The following is a 19,741-nucleotide window of genomic DNA, read 5'->3' as shown; positions in this document are numbered from 1 at the left end:
GTATAACAAGGGATGTGTAGAAAATTTGTGCTTTATTGTTAATGGAAAATGGAACAAAAACTGTGTCTTTGAAACCTGACGGTATTCAGCTCTTTATTGAACCGACTCTTAAAACACTGAGAAAATTGATGGAATATAGTTATTTCATGACTTACCATTAATTTTGTCAAAGTTTGGTCCGGCTGAATTAAAAAGCTTCACGGGCCGCATATGGCCCCCGCGCCGTAGTTTGCCCATGCCTGCTTTAAAACCTTTGAGTTGGCAGCACACAAAAACAGTTTTCAGTGGTTCCTGAAGTAATCAGAGTAGCTCCTCGCACAAATGCACACAGAAGTCACCAAAATCCCCTTTTTGATTTGATTTCCTCAGGTCTGCTCGACCGTGTCTTCACGCCTAAACTGCAGCAAAGTCGCTGAAACGTGATTCATTTGGCAGTGGCTTGTAGGTCACGATGAAACTTAAGTGAGGGTTTAGAACTCGTTCACTAGGGTCACGTTGCTCTCGTTGAGGTCTGAAAGTGAAACTGACTAACTTGATAAGAGATTCCAACCGATGTTGAGACTGACAACTTCGACTTTTTTTTTTTATCACTACGCCCAAGAGATGGCGCCAGAGAGCAGGTCTAAGCAGCTCGGTAATCACCGTTTAGTTTTTCTTGTAACGTAGCAAGAATCCCAATTATCACGACATTTAAAGTTTAAGTGCGTGCATTTATAATCCAAGATCAACTACTTTCTTTTCCATATTTTTTTTTTTAGTTAACGCATCAGCTAATTCAGTTGACAAATCAACTTTTGTATTGCTCTCTTCATTGTAAACAAACCTACTGACAGTCGAACCGCGGGAGACACGAAAGCGCACACGGAAAAACCAAACAAGTTAACTTAAACAAGCTTATTTTTAATGGATCTGCAAAAACTGTTTGAATTTCAAAAGAGAACTTCTGTACCTCCCACCCACAGTTACCCAGTGGCCAATGTTACACGTTACAGAAACAATTCCAACCCAAGACATGTGCATGCAGGGAAAAAAAAAATACTGGAGGAAAATCTTTTTTTTTTTCTTTTCTTTTTAAAGTAAGGTTAAAGTAAAACTGAAGTAAAATAAATCATAGATAAAAATAAAATCCAATACACAGGACATGGTGTATAATGCCGTTCTCTTGGCTGGAGGAGAAATTCAAACGCTTCTGCTTCAGTTCGGCCCTTTTGGCCTGAACCGACTCGAATATTAAACTGTAATTTTACCGGGTGAATGTGGCTCCACCCGTGACAACAGCCCCGCCCCTGTCTTCCATATAAGGCACAGGACAAAATAAACCCCCACATACAAAAGGAGCTAGCCACGCCTTTGTCACTTGGTAACAAATTGCAAAGGACCAAATACGGTTAGACAACAGAAAACCCCACTAAGTGTACAAAATGTTAATCCTACATTTGTCTGATTTTTTTTTCTTTCGATTTTCATTTTTCATTTTGATTTTCTCTGATTGCAGGTGAGTGTGGTGTGTGTGTGTTTGTGGGGGGGAGGGAAGAGGGTGGGGGAGGAGGGACAGGATAGGGAAGTGGGGGAGGTGTCCATCCAAGTGACCTCAGGCAAAGGAAACATTAAAAAATATGAGTTTGTCTTTTCCACAATTTTTCTTCTTTTTCTTTTTGTAGAACTTTTAAAACAAATGACAAGAAACGTGACTGGATTTCTCTTTATATCAGAAATAAAAAATAATGATCAGAGGGTGAGTGGAAGAATATGGTGGTGTTGGTGGTGGGGGGGCGGGGGGAGAGGGCGGGGTTTAGAAGCGTGAAGTGGTTTATTGGTTCATTTTTTTTAATTCCGATAAAGAGACGAGAGTGTCAGTGTGCAAGAAAACTCATGAGACAGGTTAGAGAGCAAGAGAGTTAGAGTTAGCAGTTAGAGAGTGTGTGTGTGTGTGTGTGTGTGTGTGAGTGAGTGTGTGTGTGTGTGTGTGCGTGTGTGTGTGTGTGTGTGCGTGTGTTAGTGTGAGTGAAACAGAAGTTGTTCAACTGCAGCACTTGCTCTTCCAGCCCGTCACTCCGCTTCCACTGCTGATGTCCACGTTTTCACTGTTGGGCTCTTTTACAGGCGTCTGCTTAAAGAGACAGGAGGGGAAGGGAGAGGTGGGGGGACGTGGGGGGCGGGGGGGGCGCACAAAGCAATAATTAATTATAATTTCATTGCATGCACGCAGCCGTGATGCAGAGCGAAGGGGAACGGAGGGCAACGCTCTGCGGGGCGACGCCAATTAACAGAACTCCAGTTGGATTTTGACAGTTGTTGGTTTTCCAGCAGCACTGTTGCGTTCTCAGTTTAGCTACTTTTTTTTTTATGGCATTGTCAGTTTGTCATTTTTTCACTTGGAAAACAGTCTCGCTGAAAGACGTCAGCAGTCATCACTCCCAGCCTTCTCTCGAGGGCTGCAAGAGCTAATTGCTAACCGTTTGGTTTAGCTCACTAGAACTTTTTTTTTTTATTTTAAACATAATTTCTTAATCCGACAGTTTTTAGCAGCTACACATGTGCAAGGAGTTTTGTGCTTTGTCATATCAAGAGGTCAAGAGAGTTGTACAAATCTTCCCCCAACCAATCACAGTCATGGGAAAAAGATTTTGAGATGCCCTCAAAATTTATGTTCAATCCAAATTACTGCCATTTAACACTTGAGAGTTTCTGTGTGGGTTTCAAAAGGTTTGACCGAACAAAATTATTTTGTTATTTATTGTCGATAAATCATTTTTTTAACTTTGCCTTTTTGTAAAAAATTTTTTTTTTTTTTACACTTCCTTTATTCCTCGTAATGCACAAACACATGGGGCTCTGCCACAGCAACATTTCACTGCTATGTAACCTGACAAATAAAATCTTTAAATCTGAACTTAAGGTGAAACAAGAGAAAACTACCGTGTTTGTAGTTGCAGTACTCTGCAAAGGGACAACGCCACCGTGCTGAAACATCCAAATCTCAGCTGTTCTCAGCGTGCGGCTGCTAAACCGACCTTAGTTGTAAATTAACAATTAACATTCTGACCTGCGAACACAGAGTTATGCGCGGCCTGTGTGTTTGCCTGGGTGGCTTTGTGTCTGGATGTGTACAACTCAACTATGTTGAGTTTAAATGTTGCAACCTTGTATCAAGCTGCACTGAAAACAAACCCCACCAGCTCGGCTGTGAAGCACTTGCAATCAGAAATGCTGGGACTGCACCAACATAAACTGCACAGTACATCGTGTCCAATAACCGTCTTCCACCACTGCATTTATATTCCTAGCGAGAGGACAGCCTGCAAAGCAGCAGAGTTCGAAGCCGCCGCCGACGTCAGCCTGGTGCACTAACCTTTTTCAGGATGTCTTCCGCTAACGTGAGGAAAGCCTTCTCGATGTTGATGTTGGCCTTGGCGCTCGTCTCGAAAAACCTAATGCCATGCTCCCTCGCGATCTGCGGAGGAGAGAGAGAGAGAGAGAGAGAGAGAGAAAAAGAGAGAGGGAGGGAGAGAGAGAGAGAGAGACAGAGAGGGAGAGACAGAGCGAGAGAGAGAAAGAGAGAGGGAGAGACAGAGAGACAAAGAGAGAGACAGAGAGAGAGGGGGGGGGAGAGGGAGAGAGACAGAGTGAGAGAGAGAGAGAGAGGGAGAGAGAGAGAGGGAGAGAGAGAGCAGTGAGGGGGGGGTGAGTGAGGCGGTGGCTAAAGCCGCGCTCCAAAAATAAAGCCACTGATCCCAGCGTGCGGAACACAGATCAGGTATCGCCGGTGCTACCAACCCCAACACACACTCACACGCTGCTAGGTCAGGTGTGTGTGTGTGTGTGTGTGTGTGTGTATCCGATGTTGCTATATCTGCAGGCCACTGCTGGTTGCGCCTTTGTGCACCGAACCAGAGAGCTAGAACCTGCTCGCCAAATTTTCCGGGGGGGTTTTTTTGTATTTGTTTTTTCTTGTTAGAAATAAACAGGAAGTGCTCTCAGTGTGATAGGATGTGATAGGATGTCGCTGCGTTCCAATGTTCAAAAACGGCCTTTTAACGCATAAAAACCACAACAACAACAACAACAAACTGGTGCCTTCAAATACAAGCAGGAGAAGGAAAATGAAGCTCTTGGTGGAGGGGGGGGGGGGGGGGGGGTAAAGAAGTAAACAAACCCACAACTCATCTCAATGTGTCCAGTTTTGGATGTGGCCGCAGCAAAACCACACAGTGGCGAGATGGAAACTGTGTGGAGGCTCGGTGTTTACTCAATAAATTCCCCTCTGAGGCAACATTAACACAAGGCCCGGTCCAGAGTACAGCGACGCTGCGACGCTGGAGACTCAGCCGGAGACTCAGCCGGTGACGGCCCCGCGTCCTCAAATCTCGGCAGACGGACCTGCGAGTGCTGACGTCTCTCGCTTCCCTTTACTTCTAGGAGTCTCTCCTCTACGTTTGCATTTGACCAAAGATAAGAACGAACTAACGCGAGCATTCAATGAGCTACGGAGGGAGCAGCAGCGGATGGATTGTTGAAGTGTTTTGGTGGCCCACCGCATAGGAGAAATACATACGTTATGGGATATTTACACAACAACAAAAAAAAAAAATCAGTCAATTGAAAGTGTTACAACGAAATGCGTCTTTGAGGCCCCAGGGCGTTCAGCTCTTTATTGACACGGCTCTTGAAACACTGAACAAACGGATGAAATACGGCGGATTTTTGTGACTTGTTTTACTAAGTTCCGCGGGCAGAATTCAAAGGCTCAACGGGCCGCATTTGGCCCCTGGGCCATAGTTTTCCCCAAGTCTGAGCTAAGCATATGAAATGGAATACAGCAGTTTTTAAAAAAAAATTGAATGCCTGAAATTTGCGTTTCTCTACCATTAGGTGGCGCAGCTGTATTGATGAGGCCGCAGTTTCCCTTCAAAACCCTTTTGTGTCTGTGTTCACATCGCCAGGCTTATCTATGCGTCCCTTGGTTTTGTGAGTTTTGTGCTCATTTACATATGCGGGTACATCCTGCTTGGTTTTCCCAGACTGACTCAGAACTTCCATTGCGAGTTCCTCTACATTCTGGTATTTTCTCATTGTGGCTATGACGTGCATCTGTCGCACACTCATTTCATTGTTTTGACTGTGCGTTACCTTTAATTGGGACCTGATGGATCCAGTCACGACTGCCCAGTATTCACCGGACTGGATTTGTCGATGGTGTTCCACCGATTGCATTCTGATCCTGCTGCTGATATTTAAGTGCTCTGATGTGTGAGAAAGTGATTGGTTGGCGTCACACAGCCGCTCCTTTTTATGATGGCCTCCTACGTTGGCACAAACATTGGTTTGACCGAGGTCTGGGGCGGAAACGTCGCTTTAGAAACTCTGCAAGTTGGCCGCGTGTGCGGGGAATTCTTGCTGTTCGCTTGGACTCGATTGCCAGCGTCCGACGCACCGGCCGTGAAAATTAGACTGCGCCAGCGGAGAACCACTGGGCTTAATGGTGGGAAGGTGCTGGGTCAGAGTGTGTGTGTGTGTGTGTGTGTGTGTGTGGACTCACCTGCTCCCCCTTGGCCTTTGGTACGACCCTCTTGTCCTCCATGTCACACTTGTTGCCCAGCAGCATCCTCTCCACGTCTTCGTTCGCGTGCTGGAAGAGAGAGAGAGAGACATAGAGAGAGGGAGAGTGAGAGAGAGGGAGGGAGACAGAGACAGAGACATGGAGAGAGAGAGAGAGACGTAGAGAGAGGGGGAGAGAGAGACGTAGAGGGAGAGAGAGAGAGGGAGAGAGACATAGAGAGAGGGAGAGTGAGAGAGAGAGAGAGACATAGAGGGAGAGACAAAGAGGGAGAGAGAGAGACAGAGAGAGAGACAAAGAGGGAGAGAGAGAGACAGAGAGAGAGAGACATAGAAAGAGAGGGGGAGAGAGAGAGAGAGAGAGAGACATAGAAAGAGAGGGAGAGAGAGAGAGAGAGAGAGAGAGAGAGAGACATAGAAAGAGAGGGGGGAGAGAGAGACAGAGAGAGAGAGACAGAGAGAGAGAGAGAGAGAGAGAGAGAGAGAGAGAGAGAGAGAGAGAGAGCGCTTGAGTCAGTGGTAGACGTGCTCGGTGTGTTTGCCACTTGACGCCGCCGCGTTTGTGATGGCAACTGCGTCCTAATCTGCGAGGACGCGAGCGGTCATTAGCGGCGTGGGAACACGCCGGAGTCGCCGTAGCGGCCGAGGCCACCGCCACACAACGGCGACATCGGGGCGGCTCGTCCATCGCAGCCAGCGAAGAAAAATCTAACAACACGAGATCACGAGATCGCCAACTGGTCGGCGGGGAGAAAGCCAAGTGGCGAATGAGTAATGAGGAAACCTCAGGGAGGTTTACTTTTTTTTTTTTTAGAAACAATGTTGATATCATAATGATTACCATTAAACGCACTGCAATGTATTTTTCCTCTCTGGTTCGTCTCCTTTATTCTTCCTTTTTGACGCGAAACCAGTGAAGTTGGGCAACTGGAATTAAGGGAACGCGAGTCCAGACGCCGTCATTGGATAATTGCCAGAAGCAGCTGGTCACTGCATGACCACTCAGGGCATTGGACATTGCTCCGCCTTTCACTTGCTGGTTCGGGCCGTGGAGAAATGTCACCGGGTGGGAAAACAGAGCGGCGGAACAAAGTTTTCGGACAACTCGGGCGCCTGCGACGCACCCGTCAGTGCAGTTTCTTCCGGTGCAGTCACCAGCACTTAGCAACGTGCACCAACAACACTGCAAGAGCGCGGTGCGCTTGCTCTGCTCTGTGAACAACAAAATAATTCCCTTTGAGACACACAGGAAAACTATTCTCCGGCAAAAAATATTCAATACTCAATTGTGACCGAGTAGCAGTTTAAGGGTGTCCAAAAACTTCCCCCCCCCCCACTGCTGTACTATCCAGAGCCCCCGTCCAACTAGAAATCTACAGATAGAATCCCTCCGAAACGAACGGGTGTGTTTCACCTTGTGGCCTCCGATAATGGAAGCATCGGCAAAAATGTTTTCAGAACTTCATTATTTATCAGCGCCGCCGAGTGACGCAAGAGAGCGAGCTCAGCAGTGCGTCACCGCCCCGAGGTGATCCTGCCAGACGCTTTGCACTGAACTCCGCTCGCAGCCGGTCGGGAGCGCAGCGACTCTCTGTTCCCCACCGAGAGCGGCGGCGGCGGCTACCTGTTCCGCTTGTGCAGTCTGCTCGCGGCGGTCACTTCCTGCTTTCGCCACAACTAACAAAAAAAAAAAAAAAAAAAAAACCCAAACAGGTTGAGGGACGTGCACGACCTCGGCAGACTGCAGACTCTATGACTGCAACTCTGTGGAGTTCGGTCGCAGAAAAACCTGCCCGCAACACCAGCGACTCTGCATGCTGACACAAGCTCGTGTGTGTGTGTGTGTGTGTGTGTGTGTGTGTAGGCGGAGGTTGGCTTTACCTCGTCGATGTTGCGCAGCCATTTGCTGATGTTCTCGAAGCTCTTGGCGTTGGTGATGTCGTAGACCAGCATGATGCCCATGGCCCCTCTGTAGTAGGAGGTGGTGATGGTGTGAAACCGCTCCTGGCCTGCCGTGTCCCTGCGCGCGCACACACACACACACACACACACACATACAAACTTATTGCCTGCTCACATGCTTTTTTTTTTCCTCCGGTGTTTCGGAGAAGTGGAAACGAGAAAGCAAGAGTGATACGTTTTGCTTTGTTAGTTCTTCAGCTGAATATATCATACATTATATATTGTATTTAAATCCTGTAATTATATTATTATTACACTATTATTATCATTACGACTACTACTACTATTACCATTATACTGATATTAGTATTATTATGATTTTATTATCATTATTGTATTGTTTCATAATTTGCATTCCATTGTTTGCAACTAATTATTTAGTGCAGGACTCCATAACACTTAAAACACCCCGACCTTTACTTGCTAATTTTTAAAACCTTTTTACTTTAGTTAAATTTAGTTAAATTAGTTTACTTTAGTTAAGAATTTAGTTAAACAAACTTTTTTTTTTACACATTAATTCCTTTTTGAATATGCTATAAATGTTCATAATTTTTTTTTTATCATTATTATTATTTCTTGTGTGTTTTGTCGATGTGCACAGAGGCCACTCGAAATAAAAATGATTCTTTCATTAACGATCAAGTTCGCTTCCGCCGCACCAACATCTCACTGCCGCGCGACGCGACGCGACAAATGAAGCCTTTGAGTCTTGAATGCGAGCGCAGCGCCGAGGACTTGCTGAGAAATGGGAACGCTCGAGTCCAACAAGAGGAACCCGCGCTTCACCTTTAACACCGAAAAGCATGGCTGCTTTACCGCGTTCCGCACACCTCCACACTCACTTCAACTGCAGCGCCCCCCCCCCCTTCCCCACCCACCACCCCGCGACGTCCACCACGATTCTCCGACTCCCGATACAGAGAAAGGAGAAGGGGCCTCGACGCAGCAGGATGGCTTATCGCACATCTAAGAATAACCTTGGCTGGATGGGAAATCTACCGACGGATCCGCGCAGAGACAATCTGGACGGCTGGAAGGCTTCAAGCAACGCTGCATAAAACTTCTGGACGGGAGGAACGGGCAAAGTGAATGTTTCAAAACCAAACAGTGGTGGTGGGGGCTGCTGCCGCTGCTGCTGTCGTCAGTGATAACCCAGCAGCAGCGGCAGCGGCAGCAGCAGCAGCAGCCCAGATGGACGGCCTGTTTCTTTTTCTGGCATATTTCTGTGCTTAAGGAAGACTTGGGGTCAAACAGATGTCTCACTGTCAGGCAACGACGGCGCATGACAGGGGAAGAAATTGGATTAAAGGACTGCGCGGTCGAGTTGCAGCTTCCAATTGTTCCAAAAGTCGAAATTGTGACACTTTAACAAGCGCTTGGAAAGAAAATTAGGCAGGACTGATTCTTTTTTTTTTTTTTCCTTCGCTTTATTTTTTTTTTTTGAAAACATTTGGCAGATTTATTGTGTCGCTGCGGTAAAGTCCAACTCCCATTGTCCTGAACGGGAAGTTGGAAGAAAAGACTGAATTAGTCAGCAGCCTCGAAAGAGAGAAGGTCACATAATAAAATCACTCATTAGCAACATTTGTATAACCTTTAGGACAGGCTTTAGAACATGCGTTCAACAGCAGGGCTTTAAATCATTTGTTTGAGGAGAATAATTGTACGTCCTGTTAAAAATAAAAGATGCCAGCCACCTTTAGTGAACTCCGGGAGTTTCGTCAGTTTGCTGGAATTTACGACTTCTTAACTCTGACGTAAGAGTTTTGACACTGTAATCCTCCCGTACTCGCCGCGTTTCCCCCCCCCACCACCACAAAATTGACTCATTTCACACTTTGTTCCCTGGCGGTCCCCTCACAAACCCCTATTTGTGTTGGCTTTAGGAGAAAACCCCCTCTGGCAAGGGCCAGCAATTACAAGTTGATTTGAGATTTAGAGATTAAAAAAAAGAAGGCAAATGGAGCACAGAATTCTTGCCATTTGTTCAAACCTTGAAGGTCCAGTGTGTAATATTTGGCTTGATTTATGATTTTTATATTGGTGAAAGCTTAATATGCTGCCCATAAATACATTGATAAAAGTGTATCTTTTCTTGCCCTTGGAGCAGGTGCTCATGCATGGATAAGAAGTGTCTTTTTCCCCAGGTAGCTGCCATCTTGCACAGACAGATTTCTAAGGAAGCCTGGTGTGGACAATCCTAGCAGCCTGACTGCGTGTTTCATAATTAGGGTGACTGCTCGCGTCTTCAAATAAACCAAGGAAGAAGAAGTTGGACGAGGTATCCAGGTTTGGGTGCGCAGGCCACCGTAGTTCACTGGCAAGCTCAGTAGGGGAAGGGAGAGTGAAAGACGCTGCAATCCAAAATACAGCCACTTGATGTCGCTGTTTCTTCTTTAAAATCCCCAAATATTACACACTTAACCTTTAGGTGGAAGTCTCAGACATTGGTTTGTTTCAAAGTTCCTCCTGGTCCAAAGGACAAATCTTCATTCGTTTAACTATTGCAAGTCATTCCAATAGCTTAACGAGTCACAACATATGATGAAAACAGCTTATAATATGTTATTCATTCATAATACATTATTCTCCCATAGTTGTGTACAGCCTCAACCTATATGCACACATACAACACATGTTGACTCACCAGATCTGTAGTTTGATCTTCTTTCCTTGTAGTTCAACAGTTTTGATCTTAAAGTCTATTCCTAAGGAAGAGAAAAGAAGCAAACACATTAGCGCAAACTATGAGAGTGACACTCGAGTTTCCACTCGGGTAAAACCCAGTGGAGACAATGGATTTATAACACTGCAGAGTCAAAGTGACCGGACACCGGTTCCACCACAGACAAGAACTTGGTCTCTTCCTGATTCTGCAGTGTCATGGCCAGACCAGACCAGACCAGACCAGGGCCTGTTCGCAGGCAGCGGTGGGATCAGCAGCTGGCCGACAATAAGTGAAACGCAATACATCAGGGGTTGAAGCAGGGAAAACTCCAAACGGGCTCGAGTCAGCGAATTCAGTAACAAACTTAAAACTAAAAAGATGTGTGTGTTTGTGTGTGTGTGTGTGTGTGTGTGTGCGTGCGACAGCGCATCATTCCCGCGCACTCGTGCAATTACAGCCTGTAAATTTACAATTTTTCCCTTTTTCGGTGACAGACGCACCCTGCGAAAACAAACTGCGGTTCGGAAGATTGCGTTATTTTCCAACTTTGGCATTTTTGGAAATAGCGTTCGACTTTCCATTTTGGCACAAAGTTTTTTTTTTTGCCAAAAGTTGTTGACAGCATGACAGTAAAAGCAGTGAGCGAGCGTGCGTGCGTGCGTGCATTCCCGTCGGTGCCTCAGTGCTTAGCCAGCTTAACCATTTTAAAGAGCCACTCGCGTGGGCCGACTCCCTCCGACTGATTCGACTGGTTTGTTCACCGAATGTCGCAGTGAAACGTTGGAAAAGGCGCTCAAGTTTATGAAACACCTTCGTTTCTTACTTTCTTATTTATGTTTCCACCGATGCAACACTGCACCACAACAACCATTATATCATTATGAGGAACTAAATGAGAATGTTACAACATGATGTCCATTTATGAGCTCTTTTGATCGTATCGCCAAACTGAACTGGCGCTACTATTGATAACCTCGGCTTGCCTCTATTTTCTCTATTGCAAGCAAATACTCAAATGGCAGGCACGAATGAATGAACAAACAAATCAGCAAGACTATTTTGCTAATAGTCTTTTTCTACTGAAACTTTAAGTTTCAGTTAGAAGACAGTTACAACAACAGAAATGAACCATGATGAATCAAATAGTTATGTTTAAAAACCCTTAACAGAGGTTTTAAACCAGGACTGAGGAGCTGCGTTGACATGTCTGCAGTCAGAAACTGTGGTTTGTTCACAAAGAGCCCTCGACACAGCTGTGCTCTCGGTGGGGCGGAGACGCAAGAATAACGAAGGAAGTGAGCGCCAAGTTGTGACTCACTAAATATTTTACACTCCCGAGAGAAACGGACAAGAGAGGGCGGAACGTATAGGCGGTCCTTGCTGCTGCACACGCAGCCTTCTTAATACCAGCATTAATAATTGACCGTGAAATAAAAAAATCGCTGACTGGTACGATATGGTTTACCGACAGTAGACTGACGGGCCGAAAACAACGGCCCTTGGATCGCGACGTGGCCAGCCAGGCCGGCATCACCGGGCAGGGATGGGATTGGATTGGCTGACCAACACAGACTGGACCGTGACGCCCACATACAGTATATAGGTCAGGCCCGTTTCCCGCTTTTTTTTTTTCGCACTCGGCGGAGGCATTACATAATCACCCAGAGAGACGCCCAGCAAGACGTGGGCAAGCGGGATTTTGTTGACAGGTGAATCGCCGAGATGTCGGAAGATATATACGCGTGCCTGACCTTACAAACTGAAGAACTGAAGGGTCGATTCGGCACTGCTCCTTTGTCTCTCTGCGGTCCAATATCTTGGTGGGCCTAACGATTTGTTTCATACATATCCAGCTAACTTTTAGTAAATGCCGTACCGGATTTCTTTGTATTTTGTTAGGTTTTGTTAAAACTAGTGGCGCAGTGGTTAGCGCTGCTGCCTCACAGCAAGGAGGTTAGCAGGTTCGATTCCGGGCCTGGGACCTTTCTGTGTGGAGGTTGCATGTTCTCCCCGTGTCCGCGTGGGTTCTCTCCAGGTTCTCCGGCTTCCCCCCACAGTCGAAACACATGCATGCGAGGTCAATTAGAAACTCTAAATTGTCCGTAGTTGTTTATTTCTCTGCGGCCCTGCGATGAACTGGCCACTTGTCCAGGGTGTCACCCTGCGAATGCCTCCGAGTGAGCGGCCGACGTCACGCTCATTTTCTAGAATATGCAAACGTCACTTGCGTGACGCAAAGCAGAACGTGGGTCGTAAATTTAGATGCGTGACAGACAGACAAGAATTAGGGGGGGGGGGGGGGGGGAGTTTCCCCGGGTGGGGGTATTTTGAGAAGCAGCTGTGCATCTGTGTCCCAAAAGGTATGACGGTGGAGTCAGAGGAGGAACAAACCACCTTCAGAGTCGCTCTCGTTACAGTCGAGGCAGGGGGGTGGGGGTGGGGGATGGGGGGTGGCTGTTGAGACCATGTCATGTCTTTGGTCTTTTCAAAAAGGTGAAGTTCATGTGTTTGGGGTGGAACATACGGGTACAAAGATTAATGTGACTTTTTTGTAACTGGACAAAACCCCCATAAAAACCGCTCCTGCTGATGTCCTACTGTCCTCTAAAGACTTTACTGGACCAATATGCAGCTAGGAGAATCAGTTTGAACATGTTAATGCTGCATAACATTCAATACTACACTTGAAATGATGGGTTTTTGCTTTTTTTCGGGGTGGTGGTGGGTATCTCTACAGACACTGCACTGGTGGGTAGATATGATTGGACTGCAGCCCCTGCCTGAAGGTGACCATGTTAATTTGGGGTCAACAAGCTTACGTTCCTATTTATTAACATTCCAGAAGGTTACTTAAAAAATTGTACACCATGTTGTAAACACAGGGTTGATTCCAGAGGTAACACGTATTGTTCGGTGGGGTCAAAATGTTCTTGCTGGCACAGGTTTTGATTCTTCACAGGGCACCGTGCTCTGCAGTTTGAAACTTTTTCAAAACTAATATCTATAGATGACTCACTCTGGGATGGAGGTACTGATTTAAAGGGGGAAGAAATGGTGTCAGATTACAATAACTGACAGAGGGGGAATTACCATGACGTGTCCTACTGCGAGCTGCTAAAGTTATTGAATATGAAAAAAATCTGAAATTCTGACCATGTTTCAATAGCTGTCTTTTGCAAGAACATAGGACTTTTCAAAATGCTTTTCAAGATTTTTTTCAAGACAAAGAAAAGCAAGTCATTTTATTTGCCTAAGTGATGGTTCAGACTAGACGACGTGACATTTGTGATGTCACAAGCTATGCGGCGTTCTCAATAATTCCCTGCGACTTCTGAGATTAACAATTCAACTCGCTGTGAATGACAAAACAAAGACTAAAAGTGAAACTGAGGCTTTGGGAAACTACCTTGCGGTGGACCAAAGGTGGCACGGGGGAGTGGGAGGTAATCACGATTGCCTTTTCAGTATATCACTGCAACCAACGCTGCTTATGAAAAGTCAATAGAAATAGGACAGCAGAAAAAAAAAAAAACAAACGAGAGGGGGCAGGGCCACACGTGCCAACGGGGACTGAAGATGCAGTTCGAGTAGTTTCAAGAGTGTGCAAGAAGAAATGACAAAGAAGAAAGTATGCTGATGGAAGGAGTTTGAGAGTAAGTGTCGCAGAGAAATGCATAGAATGTCCGAAGATTGCGCAACGCTGATATGGGTAATTGGATTTTCTGCCCTCACACAGTCGTTTTGGTGGAGTCAAGCGAGCCCGGACGTCATGGGAAACTGGTTCTCGGAGCTAAAACACAAACAGCTCGGGGAAGGAGACATTATGTTGAGTAGCGCGGATGACTTTTTAAAGGTAACTGACTCGGTAACGTGTGCGGCCCCTGCTTTATTAGGCGGTGAGATCGGGCCCTGCAAGAGACACCAGCCACCGTGTGTCACCGACTGCTCGACGACCTGTCGGCCTGCATCTGACTGCCGCGGTGACCGGGCACAAGCGCGCTTGCAAATTATCTCAAGTTGAACAAGACGCATTATTCCCGTGATAGTGTTCGTCCTGCAGCAGAGGGGTAACAAAACAAGAAAACTGTTAGAGAGACTACAAATAAAACGCCAACGCAAGCACGAACCCAAAACTATAAACAGACGCGGCTGCTCTGCTGCTCTGCATGGACGCTACGGAAACTGGCGGCCGACTCGAGTACGCTGCCGGTTCACTTGGGCAAACGCGTCTCCGAGTGGTTTGCCTGCTTTTAAAATGTACAGAGAAAGGGGAGCTTGGGAATTAATGCTCGTCTAAGACCTCAAGGATACACAACCCAGTGAGGCAGCTTCCAGGTATTCAGCGAAACAGGTCTAATGCTGTTTTATTACTCAGTGCAAATGTTAAGCAACAGCAGAAATGGAGTCTTCAGCCGGGCTGTGCACAGATTTGACACTTGACTCATGTGAGTGTCATGACGTTTGCAGGAGGCCAGTGAGGGGTGGGGGAAAGTCAAAGGTGGCAACATGCTGATGGATGGTGGTTTAGGATCTTTTGAATCCAGTCATTCAACTTGATTATGACTTAATGAAAACCTGATTTGTGGGCCTTTTTTTTGGTAAAGCCATGAGGCATCGTACTGGTTTTTAATGGACAATATTGCCATAAAGATGATCACGGGACGCATTGCTTCAAATTAAAACTGACAAGCAGCCCCATCTAGGCTGGATGGGGGATGTTACCACCTAAAAAGCCTCAGATTTAAGTGGTTGGTATCAACAGCTGGGGGAATAAAATTATAGTTGTTTTTTTTGTCTCGATTTTCCTTCTTTGAGAGAGGAAATGGTTAAATAAACAGGTTGGGTAATCGTTACACCTCTTGCTACACTTTCACTTAACTTTGCTTTAAGAGCTTTTATCTTTTCGGGGAAAACCTGGTCGATTTGCCGACATAAGCGATACGTATTCTAACGTTAAAGCTACATACATTTCCCTAAACCGTAGAACTCCATTAGATTGTTGGTAGATGATTTCCAGTGCTTTTGTAACAGCAACACGGGCCTCTCATGCTAACTTGTTTTAGCCTCGTTAGCCGCGTAGCCAACGGGTCAAGTTAGATGTCAACAATTCCTCTGCCACCTAAACCGGTTAAACTAGTCGCTTCTGATGGGTTTAACCATAACAAGGATCGTGCTGGCAAAGTCACGGACTTTTGAAAGGGGGCAATGCTCACAAGAGGCAGCACAAAAAAAAGCTTCCACGCTAACCTGAGAAGGCCGTGACTGGCGCTAACGTCAGCCGACTGACTAACGCACGCTGATAGCCTCCTGGCTACCCGATAAGTCCTGCCTACCGTTCCCTCCTGCTCACCATTTACAACCCAGTATCAGTGGCAAACTTCCTGCCAAGCCCATTCAATATGACCCAATACCCGTGGCGAAATACAGCACAATGTCTGCAGCCCTGTGACTTCTTACCTATGGTGGAGATGAAGGTTGTGTTGAAGGCGTCGTCAGAGAAGCGGAACAGCACACAGGTCTTCCCCACGCCCGAGTCCCCGATTAGGAGAAGCTTGAACAGCAAGTCGTACGTCTTCTTCGCCATCGGAAAACCGCGTGTGCTCCAAGACAATGAACGCAAAAAAAGCTGAAAAACCCGGCACGCCTATTGAGGTCTAAAGCCAGCTCCTTTGCCAAGCTGACCAGATGCCCAGCTACTCTTGACCGTAACAGTTAACTATCTGGGATTTGTTGATTAGCTTGGCAAGCTAATTGGCTAAATACCATCCAAAATCGCGTGTCCGTAGACGTGTCCGAGAAGTTATAATTCCCAAACCCGGCCGCTTGCCCCTCTAGAGCATGAGAACAGAAAACAAAAATAGGATCTCCTCCGTGTGATTCCTCTTTTCCACTCTCTTTTCTCCTACACAGTCGGGACAAAATGGCTCCTCTTGCTACCCGACACACTCTTTCTTCAAACTAACGGCAAGCTAATTCAAATTCTCGGCACACTCCGTCATTCCAGAGTCTTGCCACCAGCTCGACCGAAAAGAATCAAGAGAAACGTTCACGCTTAATTGTGTCAAATTCACAATCACTTGGCAGACACTTTGCCTATGCTTCGGAGAGATTAGAACCGAAATATAGACGACCACCGTCGCCTTCGAATGGGAGCCACCGCGGCGACACCCTAGTCCCACTGACACGCCCTTGTTCCCGCCTATTCTGTCAAAATATATGCATTCTATTGGGCAATGTTGCTTTCATTTCACCCAGTGCTCTAAAGTGATTGGCTTATTGCCTCATACGGAAAATAGGCGGATCTTAGACTGACAGAGAGGGCAAACGCTACTGCGCAAGTAAACCAGACATTCAGGCTCAAATGTTCCATCGCGTCAGTTACCCGAACGTGTCCGTTGATCCAACATGGCGGCCAGTTTCTTGCGGATCTGCCCCTAGATGGGGTGTGTTTGGGTGCAGTTTTCGAGGCTAGCAGTTTTCGTGGCTAGCAGTAGCTGGCATTTGATGCGTCGACTGTCCCAGCTGTGACTCAAGGCTGTGATGTCATATTTTAGTACTCGTGTGCTTGTTACGGGCGTTTCCCCACTTGTCATCTCAGCAAAAAGCGAAGTCGCTCTCCTTTGTCGTCGTCGTAATGTGACAACTGTTGGCTCCTTTCCTTCGATTCCCCCCTCTCTGAATTTGAGTGTTAGCGCACGCGTGCGCGCGGCCGAGAAACTTTCCTTCTTCCGCCTGTCACAAAAAGTCTGGGAGTTTAAAACTCTCAGACACTCCTCAGGAATGTTGGGTATGCCCTGCTTTCCACTGCCAAGTACAGACATGTCAGTTAGGAAGAACGACTGGAAAACGTAAGGACCAAGGTATAATGAAGGTACATAGAAAATTATTTTTAGTAGCCTTGATATAAAAAAAAATAAAAGGCTGTATGTAATTCAAGATTTAGGCGAGTCTTTAAAAAAAAAAGAGAAGAAGATAAAAATAAACGTTCAGAGTAAGTTAAAATTTAGAACAAGTAAGAAGATGCAAGTATAAAAGTGAAGCCTTTAAGAAACTAATTGTTGACTGATCATCACAATGTCTTGTCATTATATTAGACAATCAAATCTTTTTGACAAATTAAAGATAAACATGAGCCCATAAATGAATACCTGCTCTTTTCCCTTTAAACACACAGGAATCATAACTCCCTTTACCTTTGTTACATTATAACACATTAAATGCAGTATTTGATATTGCATGTATTGAACAGTGTTATAAATGTCACTATTAATAATGTAATCCTATAAAATGGCACTTTCCCACAATACATGTCCCCCCGTCCTATTTTATGCAGTGGATGACAACTGCAACATGGCAACGGGTCTAAATTAGATTTTCATTTCGTGTTTTAGGTGCATCCCAAGCTATCCCTCTTTTCACTTAGAATATCTTTGTTAAGCCAATAAATCACAGCTTCCTCCCAGATCAGGCCACATTCCTGTATTTTGCTGCAAGAGGCCCCGAGGGTTCCACTCGCACTCTCACACAAACCAGCGGCGAGTCAGTCAGGTTTCCCCTCTCATCTAATTTGTTTTCAAAGTGTATTTGTTTCAACTACTGGTTGTTGGTTATCAAGTTCTTTTCTATTTTGGCTCTTGATTTAACCTTAAAACCACCATTGTGGTCAGAAAGTGACTGAACAGGAGAGGAACAGCAGGGGGGAAAACCATGTAACTTGGGACTGGACTACAGTGGAGAGTCTGGTATGCATGTTGATCACTTGGACATCAGAATGTCCCAACCATGTGTTTAGTTTTAAGAATTTGGGGCCCTCTTCCTCTTAAAGAAGTTAGTAGTAGGCTGATGCTACAACAGCCACATTTTCTTTTACAATAGTTATTTTTCTTGAAGAAGACTTGTTTCATCTTGCTGTTTATATAGATCAGCTAGTGATTATGCTTACTAACTCTGCTATGTATTTATATAACAGTGCTTTCACTCGAATGCATGATGGATTTATTTTTTACTGAATCCAGTCATATAGACATACATATAGCTATATTGTGCTAATAGGTTGCATATGGTTATGCTGATCTTTACTCTATTGTTGAATTCAAATCTGCAATTATAATCCCTTGTTTTGATTTTTTTTGAATAAGAGCCAATGCAATTTTGCAGTCCGTATAGAACACCAGGTTTGAATTGTTATTATTTATTTTTTTACAGCTTTTGAATTGTGCTAGTCTGATAATTTGATCTTGATTGCGCTAAATGACCTGGATTGTAATGACTTCACATGAATCATAACATGATAAGACGTGCCATTGTAATCGCGACTACTGCAGATAAAACGCGCATCATTCAGTGTTGAAAGGTAAATGATAAAATGAAGTCCATAGCTATAAAACCAAAATGGGGAAGGTGGTGGTGAATGGTAAAGTAGAGGTCAACTGTAACAGAAATTGAAATATGAATATAATGTGGTGTCATTTTTGCAGTATTTTGTCCTTGTATTTCAAATTATGATTAAGTAGAAACTCCACCTTGAACTACCATGTCCCCCTGATGTCGTTTTTTCCTCTTGTGTAAATGACATTTTAAATATGACATCCGAAGCTCTCAAGCCCAGGGGATTTTACTCCAACAAGGGTCTCTTTCTCAGTTCTCCGTCAGGAAACTTTAGCAGTCACCCCACAATGCAGACATCCTGTTGGTCATTTGTCATTCGTCGAATCTGCGGCCAATCTAAGTGGCCAGAAACAATGCCTGGATTTAAATGTGTGGGAGATTCATATTTTGATCTTATGCCCTCTCTGTGGATGACGACTGGCGGTATCTGTTTGAAACAGGAAGAAATTAGGGGGGAACGTTGGAAAGTTGTTTTTTTTCTTTTTTTTTAGGAGATTCCATAGTCATGCCAGTTTCGACTTGCCCTTCATAAACTAGCTTTTGTTTTCACTTAACTGCCATTGTAACTGACAACTTCAGTATGTTTGTACATTTATTATGTTCATTTTCAAATTAAACAGTGTTCACCTATGTATTAATCTTCTATCACCACAGGGTCATGGGGTGAGTGGGGGTGGAGCTTATCCCAGCTAGCTCAGGATGAGGACATGGTACGCCCTGGAAAAGTGGGCAGTTCACTGCAAGGCCACCACAATGAGAAGGACAAGTACTCATTCACACCAACTGACAATTCAGAGTTGCCATTAACTGTTTGCACGGGTGTTAGACTGTAGGAGGAAACCAGAGTATGGCGAAGCAACAAGAACTGCTAACCAAAATAATTTATTCTTCCATATGTGAATGAGAGTTGTTTATTTTGAGAAGTACTCTTTAGATGGATGGCGTATATCACAAATTTAGATTAAAAAAAATCTTTCCCCTTCATGATTTGTGTGTTTTCTCTGTAAATATTTTCTTCAATAGTCACAAAATAGATTTGTGTAGCTGTTTTTATGTTCTGTTGTACTTCCTGTAGTCCATTACCCTTTGTTTCTTATGCAGCCAAAGTAAGTCGCCTGGGGAAATTACCATGTTTTAGAAACAAAATAAAACAAAATAAAACAA

At 45.1% G+C, this 19,741-nt stretch overlaps 1 protein-coding gene across 2 annotated transcripts; it reads right to left on the bottom strand.

Annotated features, from left to right (window-relative positions):
- Window positions 1-879: 879 nt before the first annotated feature.
- rab10 (RAB10, member RAS oncogene family) lies at window positions 880-16,350 on the bottom strand. Of its 2 annotated transcripts, none has more exons than XM_076037508.1 (6): window positions 15,647-16,350; window positions 10,169-10,229; window positions 7,438-7,576; window positions 5,540-5,629; window positions 3,353-3,454; window positions 880-2,110 (listed from the first exon to the last, which is right to left on the bottom strand). In XM_076037508.1, the coding sequence occupies exons 1-6, from the start codon at window positions 15,771-15,773 to the stop codon at window positions 2,021-2,023; spliced, it is 609 nt and encodes a 202-aa protein (XP_075893623.1). In that variant the 5' UTR covers window positions 15,774-16,350; the 3' UTR covers window positions 880-2,020. The 2 variants fall into 2 exon arrangements, with proteins under 2 accessions (XP_075893623.1, XP_075893624.1); XM_076037509.1 differs by having other exon boundaries at window positions 880-2,107; window positions 15,647-16,349.
- Between the last annotated feature and the right edge of the window lie 3,391 nt (window positions 16,351-19,741).

Source organism: Nelusetta ayraudi, unplaced genomic scaffold (genome assembly GCF_046127955.1).
Source record: "Nelusetta ayraudi isolate G7.1 ecotype Tasmania unplaced genomic scaffold, CSIRO-AGI_Nayr_v1 ptg000052l, whole genome shotgun sequence".
NCBI lineage: Eukaryota > Metazoa > Chordata > Actinopteri > Tetraodontiformes > Monacanthidae > Nelusetta > Nelusetta ayraudi.
The sequence above is the reverse complement of the archived record's forward strand: the minus strand, read 5'-3'. Positions and strand labels throughout refer to the sequence as shown.